This window comes from Anas acuta, chromosome 3, assembly GCF_963932015.1.
Source record: "Anas acuta chromosome 3, bAnaAcu1.1, whole genome shotgun sequence".
NCBI lineage: Eukaryota > Metazoa > Chordata > Aves > Anseriformes > Anatidae > Anas > Anas acuta.
The window spans coordinates 48,032,457-48,049,371 of NC_088981.1; the positions used below are offsets into that span (position 1 = coordinate 48,032,457).

The following is a 16,915-nucleotide window of genomic DNA, read 5'->3' on the forward strand; positions in this document are numbered from 1 at the left end:
GGACAGATGTGAGAGGCCCATAAGAGCCTTGAATATGGGAAACGGTGTAGGATCACCCAAAACAAGAAAACCCCATATTGAGGAGAAATCTTAGGAAGTGCTTCCTACAGTCACACAACCAGAATAGGAAACTTCTGCAAGTCCTATACCAATAACTGCACGCATTTTGCAATGGTAGGACAACACTACTCACATCTTTAGGTGACTTGAATAGAAAAAAAAATTATGAAGTTTAATTACTCCCACATCAGATGGTGCACATTGCAATTTTGCTAGCAGTATCTCCTATCTGCACGCAGATTTTTCTCCCCCTTTCTAAAAACAAAGCTCTGAAAACCTTTTCCAATCAGCATTAAGATTCAGTCTTTTAATACAGCGCTGGTTTAAGAATGTCAAATTATAGTGGCTCCTAGAAGCCTACCTTTGGTCTGGTTGATTAAAGTTCTGAGCTCCCAACTCCGCCGGGATGAGCCAATAGTATCTCCTTTTGGATATGATGGTTCTGTAGAAATAACACTTTTAGCATAAAAGTTGCTTTATCTCACATTAAAGATTATGCAATTATATTCAGCAGAAGCTGAGATCTTACATACCAGGACTAATACACCCTACAAGTATGTAATGCAACCACAGCAATATACGGTCTTGAATTTAAAAATGACTTCTCCTTAGAAAACAGATTATGAATGCTATTCTAAAATAGGATTTAATTTATATGCCAAGAGATACCTCCTTCCACACCTGTGGAATCACTTCAAGTCAGGGCACTCAGAATCAAATGCAGGATACAGGTCAGTAGGAAAGCAAACTTCTAAGTTGCCTGAGAAAAAGACCTGTAACGTTCCAATATCAGCCAGTTTCTTGTTCATACGTATACATTAAAAAAGGACTAAGTATGTGACAAACAGTATTTTCAACATCTTAAAACTAAACAAAATGAAACAAAACACACTTCCTAGTGTACGTTTCTAAGACATGTGTTTGTAGAAACCTGCTTCATTTGCAGAATGACCACAGTATCACTCTGTTTTGTTTGCGATTCCCTAGTTCACTCTAATTTGCAAAGAACACAGCGTCTTAGAAGAGGAGGGTCATGGGGATCTTACCATATGTAGAAATAACTGAAGGGAGGCTGCAAAATAGATGGAGCCAGGCTCTTTTCAGTGGAGCCCAGTGACAAGATAAGAGGCAATGGGCACAACCTGGAACACAGGAGGCCCCCTCTGAACAACGGGAAGCATTTCTGTACTGGGCAGGTGGCACAGGTTTCCCAAAGAGGTTTTGGGGTCTGATCAAAAGCCACATGGACATGTCCCTGGGTAACCTGCTCTAGGTGGCCCTGCTTGAGCAGGGGGGTTGGACCAGATGACCTCCAGAGGTTCCTGTCAACCTCAGCCAGTCTGTGATTCTGTAATCAAGGTATGTGACTTTCCAAGATAAAAGTTTCAAGGTATTTATTGTAATAAATACCACACGTACAAGGATTGAGTAAACCTGAAGGAGGAGACTTGGTCGGGACAAAGTCACCCACCCTGACCTTTCTTCCTGGATTCAAATAGCAGCAAGCATCTGTAACATGAATACTGCAGTGGTAGTGAAAGAATTGCACAGGAACCTTTTCACTGTCCTCATGGGTCCAATTAATACCTCAATAACAACAATTAGAAATTTACTATCTAATGGGATATATAAATCAGCAATCATGGAACTTATTTAGCTTTGAATAGTGCAACTTAGTAAGACACCAGGAAATTCCTTCAGTTACAATTCAGAAACAACATGGAAGGCAAGAGAGTAGTGGGTATGTCTGAAAACAGAAGAACTTGCTATGAAAAAAAAGTAAGTCTGAAAGTTAGAAGTCTAATATGTTTAAATGAAAGAGGTGAAAAAAAGGGTAAGAACTGGTAACAGATAAATATGTTAATGACAAAAATCACCAGCATATCCAGATCAAACTCTAACATTGTGACAATCACCTTCTCGCTCTTCAGTGGGACTGGAGTGACGACTAAGGGATCTGAACTGCAACTCAGCTGCTATTGAAGCCAGTCGATCATTTTCAGGGACACTGGAACCCCTGTTAAATAGAGGCATTGTACCAATTAAATTAGCATTGCACTAAATTATTACCAATGACAATTTAACTGCAGTTTGAAAAACTATGAAGCCTAGGACATGAACCATGAAAAGAACATGAAAGAAAAACGGATGCTGAGAGGCAAACTGAAAACCCCTCATAAGCAATTTTTTCCCCAAATGAAGACTCCTTACATAATTTTAGCTATGTCACCCTATGTACGAAAAAATAAGCTTTTAAAGCATTAACAACTCGAAACTGCTGTTGTCCATCCCAACAGAATCCATACTACTGATCTGTAACACACAGATAAGCTAGCTGCTGCAGGACGTGGCTGGTGCCAGGGTTGGATACAAAATCCGAAGTGATTCAGCTCGGTGATAACTTGAGGCACACAATCAGGCGAAGGGCGTTAACTGAATTCATATGCTTCTAGTGAATAACGAGTACAAAGTCACAGCCCGTAGTCACTATGTCAAAAATACTAGGAAGAGCCACAGCTCAGCAGACAGGAAGAAGTACAGTGTTAAGTGATAGCAGCTTGATTGCCTGTGCTCCTAGTAGTAGCCCAGGCCCCACCTTCTCCAGAAAGCAGAGTACAATTAGAAGACCCAGAATAAGACCCAGATGAACGTGCATGCTGAACAGAAAGGCAAACAGTAGTGAGAGAAATGAGTCTTAAAGCTTTAAGTCTTCAGGTACCTTTTTCCAGCTACCAAGACACTGATCAAGCCAACCAGGTTTTACAGCCATAAATCCCTCACAAATGTCTTTCTGCACTAAGTGCCTTTTGGCTCCCCTTCATTTCTTAATGCATGGTGGGGAAGAGCTGTGAGTAACACCTCCAAATGTTTTAGATGTATGAGCTAAACGTTACTGGAAAATGGGGAACATTACTAAACCCTTCACTGGCATTTAAAAACTATAAAAAGATGACAGATACTTGGGATCACAAACAGTGCACACAGAACACTTCCCTACACCTAAAGATGTTTTCATGATTGTTTAAATAATAATAATAATAATAACAATAACAACAACAACAATAATAATAATAATACCTTGAAAACAGAAGCCTAAGCCCAGGACATCCTATTCCCATGTGAATATTCTTCATATGATGACTGCTTTTCACTCCCTGCAACTGTCAGCTAGACCTTTTATGTTTGAGTAGGAACTGAACTAGTGAAAAATTGTGATGCTCCTCAGGAAAAACAGAGTTTTTAATCAGCAAGAAGGCTGAAGTTACACTAAGGAGATACAGAACAAAAATTCTAGATGCACAAAGAGCTCAAAAGCACCTAGTGAAAACAGATGCCTTTAGAACGAGTTAGTAACTGAACAGAAAAGCCTAAGTATTGTAACTTTGAATCTAGTTGCCTAAAATCCATTTCAAACCCATCTTAGCCACCCAAATCTTTTTTTTTATTGCCTGCGTCCATAAAGATTGTCTGCATGCAAAGAAATAGAGTAAAAGAGAAGGAGACTTGCTAAATTTCTGCTCTGACCCTGGATAAATATAAAACAATGAATAATAACCTCAGCTAGATAAAAAATGAAATATTTATATAGGTAGCTAGTATGAACATAGCATAAATTTATAACCATCAGAAAGCTCAATGTAAATAACTAAATATTGCTGCTTTGGATTTTATTTTCCAGTTTTATTAAACTTTTTTTTTTTCAGAAAAAAACTTCAATAGAACTATGGTGGCATTTGTGCACTATGCACTGCCTAGTGCAACTGATTTACCAAGTTCCTACATTTAACCTTTTATAGATATTTAATGCTTATAACCATTTCCTAAACGTCTAATGAGTTTCTGGACCCCACACCTCTTACATTCAGAGCCAAATAACACTTTCTTGACCCAACAAATTCCACTTTTCCTTTGGAACACAAATAAATGAAATCTCTAATTAGGACTGCATAGGACTGCAATGTGTTAAAGTTTGCTACTTTCTTCTGACTATAGTCAACAAACAGAAGAAACTTGCTATAGACATATTACATTCACCATCCTCTTAAAAAAAAAAAAAAAAAAAAAAAGGAATCCAACCAACCAAACCAAACCAAACCACTACGTAATGCAGGTGGTTAAGCAACAGTACTTAAAAATCCAGGCAATGTGTGGAAAAAAAAGTCATTGGACATTTTCCTAATAGCCATCAAACAAAGAGAAAACTAAGAGGTCTAAGAAAAATACATGTCTGATAAGCAGGCCTAGGCCTGTTAGACTAAAACCCTGCATTCACATCAACTTTCCTATTACAATCCACAGAAGTACTGTGTATTGAACTGCAATTAAGAATTAGAATTCTCATTTCTTTTCTTCGGAATGACTATTTTCTAGAACTGGAAGAAGCTGTCAAAATGCTAACCTTTACACTCAAGCAAAATTTGCATAGGATGTACATAACAGAAACCATTAAAAGAGTATACCTTTGTATTCAGGTGTGTCAAATTATAAGCCTGACAGTTGCATTTGGTATAAAATCACTACAAAGACTACGAATATAAAAGAAATTGCCTCCTTTCTCTCCTTTAAAATTAACTTCAAGCAAGGAAACACTTTGGCTCTAAGTGCTATACATACTCAAAATTCCCCTGCACTTGTTGTGTAAAGTAAAAACATAATCAAATAAACAAGTTCTGCATTTGGTTTTTCAAAATCATAAAAACATTAATCATTACCCTGTCAGCATATAAAGCTGCCAGAATCTCCCAATGAAAGTTCTCTAGAATTTAACTTTCTTGAAAAGGGCTTTTCAAGTACACAGCGCTGCAGATTACTGCCTACTTTTGTCTTTTTTAACAAGAGGCTTAAAATGGAAGCATGAAGTATAAAAACACATAGTTCGAATGACAAACATTCAGGATGTATTTTCAATAAAAAAGGCCTGGACTCACAAGCTGTACCTCTAGCATCTACTGTAGGATGGAAGTTGCATCTTACCATAAAAAAAAAAAAAAGAGAAGACTTGCATGAAGGATATTATATACAAAGATGAAATTCACTTCCCTCTCGAACACCTTAACATGTGTTTCTGCTGTCCATCTGGCAAGGGCAGCACTTGAAAATGTTATTCGTCAAATGAAATTTACTCCTGAAATCTTATTTATCTAATCCTGTGTGTTTCCACCATATGCTTCAAAATATTTATGGCAGACAATAACAATACCAAAACTGTTATCTAACAACAACCAGCCAATGACAAAACCCACAAAAAAATCCCACCCCACATCTTAGGCTTATCTGTATATGCGTCAACTCGGTGCCAAGTATTAGTTATCAAAACTAATTATTTAGTCAGGTTATACCAAGGAACTGACTGTCTTATGTTAGTTTCATGGACATTTTTATTGAGCAGGTATCTTACCTACTCACTCAAAACATCAGAACCACATGCTTAATCTACCATGTTGTTTGTACATTTTAATTCTGAGAGTGGTCTAACCATCTATTTCTAAGATGTAAGATTTTGCTCAAGTCAAACATGAATGAAGGAGCCAGTGGAATACATGATGGGAAGGAAAAGCATGGTGCAAGTGATCTACTGGAATGCAAGTAGGTGGAAACATTTGTATGGATGATGTAAGGAGAATGAGACTGCTACGTCATGGAGTGAGGCTACCTGGTATCATTTGCAATGCTGACAGATTTGGGTTGAGCTGAGTCGCTACCGACGGGAGCGGGGCGACTGACAGTAACGCTGCAATGGTTCCGTGCATCACAAGGGACACTCCGTGTGCTGTGGCAAGAAGAAAAACCTCAGGAAACAGTTCAAAAAATAATAATGAATGGAGACGAAAGTTCTGTTTAAAAATAAAATTTTGAAGATTGCACACTGAGGTGCAATTTTAAAAGTCTTTCAAATATATAAAGACTTTTCTGAGAAATAATTTTATGTCTCAGAAGCTTCAGGAACTGTCAATATTTATAAGAATAATCATCCTTAAAATAAAAACCTCCATATCTTTAGATTAGTGCCAATTTCTGCCAACAGCTAAGCAACTTTCAAAAAAAAATTGAATTCCTGTGTATATTCTGACTGTATTGCTCTTCTTGAAAAATAAGACCCTCTGTGTAAAAAGATGTACGGCAAGGTATGTTTTGAAATTTTATAACTATTTTTAATTATTTGCATTAATTACTGTGTCAACTCATCCAAAGGGAAACAAAAACATCCCTTGCCTTTTAATTTCATCACAGCATATTGTTAGTGATGCAGAAATGCCACCATATTCTGGAATGCTGTTATTTTTAAGTCTTACCTAAACCTAGACTACAGAAACCACTGTCCCAGCCATGTGCACAAAGATTCAAAGCGAAGAAGGAAAAAATAAGTCTTGCTAATGAGCAGTTTTCACTAAATTAAAACTTGTTACACTTTAGCATAGTTTTCACTAAAGACAAAGGGCATACAAGTGACTTAAAAGCTGGGAATTATGCACCAATAAAAACTGTAAAATAAAGGAGAAGAGGGTGAGGGAGAGAAGTATTGTCTTTAAAAGCACATTTATAAAATTCAGATGTTCTTTTTTTCTAGCTTTTTTGCTGCCAAGAGGAAAAAAAAAAAAAAAAAAAGAGGTGTTCCACTCACTAAGAGCGATCATAGCCAGGAAACAGTTTAAAAATCTGGACTAATACCTGAAGCCTTCAGGAGTGGGGATGATAAGATGAGGGTTTGGTGGATCACTATGGCATCGAGGTACTTTTACAGGACGTGGGCTGTTTCGATGAATAGCTACAAGCATTAAAAAAAAGGCAAGACTTTTACTCAGATGTCAGAAAAAACTCAGCTAAGGGCATTTCAAGACACAAAATTAAAACAAACTGCTATTTCACCCAATTAAGTGTAAACCTGAACAAATTTTATTATCCTTTAAGAAATACATCTAATTATTTAAATATTAAATAAAGGTATTATATTAATCATGCTATTGTATCATGTAACTCTCAACTATAAAGTAGTTAAGATTCTAAAGAAAATAAAAAAACAGCAATTAGAAGATGTATACTTACTTCACTAAAACTACATCTTTGTTATTACAACTTCACAGCTTAAGGATGATTTATTATCTTATTGCAAAATAAATATTAACAAGCAAACAGAAGTATTATGTTCCTTTTGCATCAGTTAGGTTTCTCAGACAGCAATAGAGATCAAAGTGATTTGGGTAAAAAACACATATGACAGTTGTACCCATACTAATGTCCCACCCATGACAGTATGCAATGAAGTGGTAAAAAAGGGATTCAAGAACAAAATGACCCAAGAGCATCTGTAAAGCTTTTCAATTTCTTTAGTAAAACTAACATCTATTTAAACGTTACTCAGGCAATCATGGTTTCCCATTAACAATCATGAAAACCTTAAAAATATTTGTTATGCTTTTTAAAACGAACTTACAATCCAAATTATACAAAAATAGCAGCAAAACTTCAGAGCCAATGCCAGTAACTACTGCCTTACCAAGGTACAAACCTGTAACTGGACTGTGAGGTTTTCCAATAACATGCCCAATGCACTCATTCATCAGAGCTTGCAAGCTCTAGAAAAGACAAACAGAAAAGGTTGTGATATTTTACATTACAAGAGAGTTCATAATTATATGGTGAAGCTCACAGTAATAAAATAACACTGGTTAAATATGTAATATTGCAAAAAATGCATACCGTGTCAACCAATCTACCAATTTAAGTTTTTTAATCCATGCTCGGGTTTTGACGACTTTTTTTTTTTTAAGCTAGAAAGTCTTATTTTTGCCACGCCTGTTGACCTTGTAAAAATTAAGTAACCATGAGAAGTGAACAATGACATGTCATTAAAAAAAATCATAATATAAAGCCAGTGGAATTTAAAATTATCCATTGTTAATAAAATTAAAAATCAAACTTGCTGGGAAAAAAAAAAAGTTGCAACAACCTCTGCTGCCCTCCTCCCTCCTTTCCCTAACTGTGCTTCCCAAGAAGAAACAGACAAAAAACATGGGTGAGAGTATGACAGCCTGAACCACAGGATGAAAATCTGTAAGCATAATATGAAGCACTGCATAGTAAAACTTTCAGGAAAAGATGCTTAATAGATCACTGAACTTAGGCTCAGGCAATCTGGGATTAATTATGAGGTGTACTATCTACTGTGCTTGTAATCTCAGAGAAGTTATTAAATCTTGTTCTGGTTCAATTTAGTTGTCAGCACACCAGGGATAAAATATGTCTTCACAATAATGAAATACAATTATGTTGTTATGTACGGCTGCTATGAAAACCACTTATATATACCAGTCATTCAGACTAGTCAAAATTTCTGCCAGAAAAAAAAATCAAAAACTTAATGAAGACGTAGAACTAGAAGCTAGACCAACTGAAAAACAATGATTAAATTGGGAAAAACAAAACAAAAAAGGTATTTAAACTGTGATTGGCATATCTTATCAACCTAGACTGAGCTCAAATCAATCTCAGCTTTGAATGTAGAGCTTTAAATACAGACTGTCATTTATTTAAATAATACCTAATGTCATTTAAAAAAGAGATTAGGACTGACATAGGCATTTCTAGGTGAAATGCTGTGGCTTGGTGTTATACTGGAGTCAGATTATATTACCAGAGGAGCTTTAAGTGATGCTCTCCAAAACTGAAATCCTCTTTAAGAAAGCAAAAGTTCAGAAACGCAGTATTTCCTCCTTTTCTCTCTCACTTGTTCAAAGTCTAACTTTAATCTATCTCATGTAATGGCAGCTCTGAATTGTCTTCTTTGTGCATGTGAAAATTCTGTCATAAAAACATACTATTTGAGGAAGCATTAAGATATTTTAGATAGTTATCAGTCAACAAACTAACTCGTGTGATCGACTGTTAACACTCCTTCATGGTCACAAGAAAGGATCAATTCCATTTATGGACAAAATTAACAGTTAATGTCAAATGCCACATCAAATTTTTTGAGCTTCTGTCCTCCTCTGAAGCTTCACCATAAATACTGAAGAGACATCTAGCAAGACAGCATCACTAAAATTTACACATACCACTCTTCAAAATACCAGGTATTTTAGAAGCTGTCAAATCAGATAAGTAAAGCTATGGGGCTACTTCCTGAAACTACAGTGTTAGTGTCTTAAAAACACAAGCTTAACCCTGTCATTTAAGAAGACAACCCTTTCACAGCAACTTAAACGCAGAACAAAAATGTAACTTACTTGACAGTTTTTGACAAAACTATATGTAGAAAGAAACAAAACTATTGAGTTTCTGTATTAACCAAGACTAATGTGATAGATATTTCGTAACATGTCTTGAAATTAATAAAAATTAGAGGCACTGGCACATGTATTCTGCTATTTGTGGCAAATGTATTCTCACTTCTCTGTAGTACAAGATCTGATCTCTATATCAAGATCAGAGAAATAAATTCTCAGGATTTTATTTCCACAGGAAAAAGGGTAAGGCAGAGCACAGAAAAAGACAGCTGTATTCTACTACTTTTTTATAGTAAAAAAAAAAAAAAGAGAGAGAGATGCTTTAAAGTCTCTTTCATGTTGGTACAATTTGAAAATATGCTTTTTGTATTTATGTTTTTTTTAGATTCATACTACAAGTGAACTTTGGATACTTAAAGACTCAGGAGCTCATATTCAGAAATTTATTATGACAACAGCAGATTTTAACTATGCAGTAATGCCGCTAGCAAGTTTCCCATGAGAAATTTGGAATTACCTCCCAAGACAGTACAAGCAAACTGTCAGCAATTTGAAAACACTAGCATTAGTGGTCATAAGCATACTCTATTCATATTTTTTATAAATTGAATAAATCTCATCATCAGCTGTATGCAACAGCAATTGGTTCAGAACACCATCTGTAGTCAGACACCACTTTATAAAAGACAACCCTGACAACAGATATTGATAGCTTCACATATATTTAGGAATAAACAACGAGAATAAGTTATTCCATACCAAGAAGTCATCTTCTGGGAGAGCTGAAATAAATGCCGGTTCAATGGCTTGAAGAAAATCAAAACCTTGAGTTGCCCACCTATCTCAAAGAAAGGAAAAAAAAAAGAAAAAAAAAAAGGAAAATAAAAGAAAAAGAAAGAAAATTAGGGTACTCTTTGACTAAAGCCACAGTAAGAATTTCAACATCAAAGAATATTGAATGACAGTTACTTATTTTTCCTCTTGCAAGTGTGAAAAAAAATCTTTGTAAGAAAATGGATTAATATATAAACGGTAATGTATTTAACTTGCTGAGTTATATGCAGATAAAACAAGATTTTAGCAAGGACACTGTCAAATAAAGCAAGTAGACCATGCTTTATATCTCAGCCCCTGAATATTGATGTATGTACTATCTTCAGGAACAGTATCATCAATTCACTCATAATAAGTTTAGAGTAAAAAGCCAAACCACAATGTTCCCTGCCTAAATTCTCATTTGTGAAACAAGATGAAAAGAGTACTGATGATCAGATGCTTTCATAAGCATCTGATCAGCAAGAACTGGGCATCTGTGTTTTCAGAGCCTAGACTGGTAAAACAGAACAAATCAGTAACTTGGCTAGAATGAGATGTGTCTTTAGCCACCTCCCCTTATCCGCCAATACTGTTTCCTTTTAGACCTACTAAAATTAGCAGCTGCAACCTACAAAATGCAAGTAAATCATCACACCAGGCTAACTAGTCTAGCCACACATGCTTCAGACTACCCACTCTTTCCTCCTCTTCTTTCCGCAAGCAAAACAAATAACCTCCAAGAAAGATTGATCAGCCCTACTCTTTAAGGGGAAAAAAAAAAAACACATCAATGTCGTGTTGTGATCTGCTAACACAGGTCAATATAAGGCGTCTATTTTATAATACAATGGAATTCTATAAAAGTTCTGACATACCAGCTGCAAAATACTGCAAAACCACCAAAATAAATCAAGCTATGGTACCATTTTTCTTGGGCAATTGTCCCAGTCTCTCTGTTTCCATCCTCAAAATAATGTAAACTCTCTTTTTTTTCCCTCCCCATTAGCGTCCAGCAATAGTTTCCCATTAGTATCCTAGCACTGACTGTAAGCACAATTTGAGAGACCACTGGGCCCAACAACTGTCTCAACAGACCGAGGAAACACACGTTCTGATATTTATAATGTAGTTTTAGTTACAAAACTAACTACAGTTTCATACCATTCAAAGCAGAAAATACTGCTTTTCAACTGCTTCATTTCCTGAAGTGAGGTTACATATAAATTAAAAAACAGGCTTTGAAATAAGCCTGGGAAAAGGAGCTATTTGCAAGCGTGAGTACTTCAGACTGCAACAATAACCATCCATAAATACAAAGGCTGAATTCTATTATTTACACACAATCATAAATCCCGAGAATTTTCACCAGAGTGGAAACTTCTTCCTCATCTGTGTGCCATACTTTCAGAAGAGACTAACAGAAAGGACGCGTACAGGAGGCTAAGGTTTCTATATGGACATAATTTCTGCAACCAGCACAACACTTCTTTCTCTCTGCAATACTCAGAGAATGACTGTTGCATATTCATCAATTTTTATTGACTCCTGGTCACATACTACTTTTGTCCTGAGCTAATGACCCTTATCTAGTCTCTGAATTGTTTGAGTCCAATGACCTCCACTTTTTCTTCCCATCTTTTGTCAGCTAACATGAGGCAAGATGTTCAGCAGAAAACTGCAAAGCAGCTGCGGGGTTCATTTGGCTTTATGAATTTACAGTTCAAATCACTTTCAAAACTCAAGAGACAGAAGCAGCAATAGTTCCTAAGAACTACTTCTAAACAAATAAGCACTGTTCACAGCAGGAGAAGTCCTGTACAGCATTTAGAAGTAACACAAACAACTATGGCATTATCAAGTTTGCTGTTACCTGGGTCGAGTGCCTCGGCCGCTCTCACATTTTGTTAGCACATAATTCATCCATTTTCTGGCAAAGCTGATGTACTTGTCTCCAATTTTCTGCCTGAATTCTCCAGACATTAGACGAACAACTTCTTTATGGTACTGTATGAAATTAAAGATTACTTTTCACATAATAATGGCAAGATTAAAAGTATCACTATACCCACTGGAATATTTTCAGGCTAACAAAACTGCAGTATGATAACAATCACATCCTCTTCTTAAACAAAGTAATTTTATGCAAACAGTAGCATATGTATAGAAAGAAATGCAAAAGTATATGACACAAAATGTGTTATAGTGAGAAGTAGCACTTGAGCCATATTGTAATTGTTGTGCGCATATGGGCATATGCTTATGTTAAACAGGTTACACAGCATTTAAGAAACATCCCACATGAATATTTTGTTCTATAGTCAGAGATTGAACTCATAGTAGTGTTTATTTTTCGTTATATTTCAAGTAAGCTAGGGGAAAAGGGATTTGTATGTGTTCATTAAAAAACCAGCTGTTTTTAAGAAGGCTATCTCTATTAGTATGTTAGTGTACTATACCACAAACAAACAAAACCTTACAAAGGTCACAGGAGTCAAATAATGAAACATACTAAATGCAGCTGAATATGACATTTTCTCATCAGCACTGTAGGAAAGACACTCAAAACCTATATTCACTGCACCAAAGAACCACCATAAACTTTGAAAGAAAGGCTCTAATTAAAGTTTTATACTACTCTAGATTGAAAAACAGCAAGAAGATGAGTTACACAGTGACATTCAATACCTAATGATATACCTAATTTCATCTAAAATGTAGACAGGCAGCAGAGCCTGCAAGACTACACTTGAATTTAGCAAGTTAGCAAGTTAAAGCTTTTTTTACAGTTTCAGACTGCTAATTGGAGTCTGAACGTAATAGATCTCTTCCTTTACAATCTTTTTCACACAACATTTCTCTCACAACTCGTATTTTTAAAACGTTCTGCTAGAATTCTTTCTATTTCCACAGAGTTAATTACCTTATTTGCACCACTGTAAAGACAGAAACTTCAACTGGTTCCTTTACAAATCCACAAAACAAATAATTAACTTTTTGTTTCCTTACCTCAAATCCAAAATTATAACCCTGAATCATGGCTTCCCGGTAGTACTGCTGCAAAGTGGCAGATTCAGATTCATCAACTTCGGCATCGAACTCAGATGTGAACATATGATCAACTCTGTCAATGGCACTGCTTATCTTATTGCATAGCTGCAATGCATCATTCTGAACAACAAAAAGGGATGGGGGGACATCAATTTATTATTTATATTCTATATCTGAATAGGATTGAGGCAAACATTAATCTGATAATTACATTATATTAAATGTAAACACATTTTAATGTCATCACAATTCCTTCAGTCCCAGAAAAAACAAATACTTTCCAGCACTTGCACTAAGGAAGTCTTATCATTAATGGGAGCACTGCAATTCAGTTTGTTTGTGTGAGATGAATTTTAAAAACAAAGAAAGCAAATGGAAAGAAAAAAAAAAAGAAGAAGAAAGAAATGAGAAAATGTGTTTTTCTATCTGCAACATGACCAAGCCTTTGGCAGCATTTTCACCCTGCTACGTGGGCAGAGCCTCTGTTGAACTTAGGAGAAAATGTAGGACCCTAACTTCGACAGATTAACTTTTTTCTTTTCTGGATCCTTCAAACAAACAAACAAACAATCAATCTAATAAGAAAAAGACAGACAGAGACCTGTTCACTTGCACATCACATGCAGTCATCCTCTCCAAATGCGGAAAAAAGTTATTCCTTACAGATCACGTATTTTGAATTTATTTCTTACCACATCAATCACTTTCTTTCAATTCAATAATCCTACCATATGAAGATGTATTTATTCTGTTGCTATTAACATTTCTATCACATTACAGCCTTGTTTCCCACTTAAATAGCACAAAAATTATTATACCAACATTCCTCAAAAATACAATCCTAAATCCTTTCCAATAACAATGAAAATTGTACTGATAATAAATTCCAATGAGGTTGCAGAAATTACAGTTGCAGAATGTTATGTGCATTGCAATCTAGTCTCTGTACATTTCTATTCATCAGTGACTGAAATAAAATCGATTTTTTACTGAGAAAATCTGGAAAACTGCTTACCTTTAGCTGTTGCAGAGCTTTGGCAATGACTGGTTGGCTGGATGTCTGTTCCTGGTGCAGTGATACAAGCCCTTCAATAGACTGTTGGAAAGCTTTTCGCTGACTCACAAGGTGTGCAGACTGAATGACTACGAGGAGGAGGTTGTCAACCTAGTAATACAAGATACCACTAGTTCTTACATACACAACTTTCTCCATAAAAATGTGTCCTGTATTGGCAGATTCCAATTTGTTATTTTGGTAATTCTAATGTATCAATGGCCTCTCTCTTTGCTATTCATGTAAACCTCAATTCACACAGAAAAGCTTGATGCTGGCAACAGAACTTGATAAATACTCATCTTACTAAGCAGTGAGATCTATAACGGCAAATGCCACAGCAAGTTTTCAAGGGGAATATACTACTACTGATTTCTGGAAAGGTGATTACATTTTTGAAATTTTGGAAACATCGTATTATAAACTATCTTCAAAATAGTTACGCACAGCCAGTATCTAAGAAAAATAATTACACTTTCTCCAAGCAGGTGGAGGTAATAATCATCAGAAATAAAGAGGGTTTATCCAACTAAGGTTTTGTTTTCAGAACAAAAAGCTATTATGGAAAACTGAAAACCATAGATTTACCACATGGTCTTTGCTAAAATGTTGAAAATTATTAAAATGTAAATGTAAGAGCATGTTTTGAAAACCAGAGCTGTGATACTGCAGAAGTTTGTAAAAGTACCCAGAATAACAGATGGTGCTTCTTTTGCTGTGGCAGTATGGTTTGTACCCTACGCTGACAATTTCAAATTACAGAAAAGGCAGCTGAAACATGTTACTCACAAAATAAGACCCATTTCATCCTGATTTTTAGTGTCTCCCCACCAAACAATATTTTCATACTCAAAATTTATTAAATGTTGATGGGATACTTCTATTTTATGAATGTTTTTTAAATAACAAATTGCATTTTCTCTAGTTTGCAATCAGAGCACGCTATTTAAAATACAGAACATAACCTTTCTGAAGAAATTTTTACCTCCTAACTTTGCAGTATAGAATTTAAAAAAAATAATAATAATCAATGTTATATATATACACACATAACACATCCACAATATATTATCTGCATTTATATGTGTCAGATGGGATACCATTTGCAAACCACATTCCATCTTTTGCTGGTTTTGTTTTCTGCATGAAATGCTAACTTTATTAGAAGTCCAATGAAATTCTAAAACTTAATCAAAAGCTTTTTTGTGGTGGTGAGTATTGTTGTGGTTGTTTGTTGGTTTTTTTTTTGTTTCTTTGTTTTTTAACTTGTTCAGTCTGGACAACAGATAAACAAGAAACAACATGTTTGCATGTAACAATCAGTGGTGTATGTATATACAGGAGTGATTTTTTCAACTGCCTATAGTTAGAGGAGCCCTCAGAACATCAGAGGCCAGGCACAGTGATATGGAAAGTCACTCTGTTGGTGGACAGTAGAGCCCATTTATGGTAGGGATCTAAGGAACTGCATGACATACCAAAAGGAAAATTCACTTGGCTTAACATAAGGGCATGAGAACAGGATGGGCAGGGAGTTGCAGCTGGCTCAGATACTTGAGCACAGCAGAACTACTGGCAGGAACTCCTGTTGGCTTGCGATGAAGGAAAGTATGACTGAAATATTCCTTCCTGAAGAACTGCTGAACATCCAGAAGCTCCACAGAAACTTTACTTTAAATGCCACTATTTATCCAAGATTGAAAGTAATCTATTTCATGCCTCACTGTGTGGAAGGCACACAACAGCCATACACTGTTGAAGATTGGTGAGTTCTTAATAAAAAATGAAGTGATTAAGTCTAAACCATCTTTGTGATACTGAACTAGATATATTAAATAGTTCTTTATTATAAAAATCCACCCCTGAAACATTGCAGAGATTAACCCTGTGAAGAAATGTTAAAATCCAATGAATTTACTACTTGGACTAACACAGCTAAGAATCATTCCTATGCTTTAATTTAATTTATTACCTACAAAAGGAAACATGCCTCACTTAAATTACTGTGGTAATCTGAAAGGAGAAGCATTCACAGTGTGGAAAAATCACATAAGCAGGGGGAAAAAAAAAAAAAGAGAGAAAAACCACCTGTATGCTTCGCAGTGTATCAACAGTTTCCACTTGTGGCACTACTTTGACTGGCTGGCCCTCCCATGCACTCCAGCTGTCATCTAACTCATGGTCTTTGTCACTGTGCTTGGTCATTAGTAAATAGGCCTCATATGCAACCTCATCAGAATCCTTTGAGCAATCCTTTCCAGCAGCTGCATTTAGGAGCTGCAAAATCACAGATTTTTCCCCTGCAATATTGTTTGGGACGAATACTTGTAAATTCTCAAGTCCAGGGATTTGTACCTGTAGAAGAAAATAAAACGATACTGAGAGATAATTTCACTTTCTCCTGAGATACATAAAATATCTGTGTTATCTCAGTTAAACAACAGAAAGAGTTTTCATCTTAAGTAGCTGTACAATATACATACTTAAACAACATTTTTAACCAAGTCAGGAATCAGAATTGGACTGTGAAAACAGCAAAATAGTTGATGTGTGATCTCTGACCCTGTGATCTGTCATTAGGTAACTGACTTGGAGTGAAGTTTATTTCCCTCTTTTCAGAGTTGGAAGCCATCAAGTTAAAACAGAACAATGCGTCAACATCTCTACCAACAGGGAGACATATTTAATAATTAAGACCAGTATTATCCATCGG

General features: G+C 35.7%; 1 protein-coding gene across 6 annotated transcripts in view; it reads right to left on the minus strand.

Moving 5' to 3' along the window:
• Window positions 1-16,915, minus strand: part of MAP3K4 (mitogen-activated protein kinase kinase kinase 4) — a 72,371-nt gene that overhangs the window by 14,451 nt on the left and 41,005 nt on the right. For 3 of the 6 annotated variants that reach the window (XR_011094924.1, XM_068676970.1, XM_068676967.1), the window contains 10 exons: window positions 16,291-16,557; window positions 14,164-14,313; window positions 13,107-13,268; window positions 11,971-12,104; window positions 10,044-10,122; window positions 7,556-7,634; window positions 6,730-6,826; window positions 5,714-5,830; window positions 1,977-2,077; window positions 422-502 (listed from right to left, as the gene is read on the minus strand). Coding sequence is in view for 5 of the 6 variants with exons in the window: in XM_068676970.1 (XP_068533071.1) it covers window positions 422-502; window positions 1,977-2,077; window positions 5,714-5,830; window positions 6,730-6,826; window positions 7,556-7,634; window positions 10,044-10,122; window positions 11,971-12,104; window positions 13,107-13,268; window positions 14,164-14,313; window positions 16,291-16,557 (1,267 nt within the window). In the remaining variant the exon portion in view is untranslated. The remainder of the gene's footprint in view (window positions 1-421; window positions 503-1,976; window positions 2,078-5,713; window positions 5,831-6,729; window positions 6,827-7,555; window positions 7,635-10,043; window positions 10,123-11,970; window positions 12,105-13,106; window positions 13,269-14,163; window positions 14,314-16,290; window positions 16,558-16,915) is intronic. The other 3 variants (XM_068676968.1, XM_068676971.1, XM_068676969.1) reach the window with 3 other exon arrangements.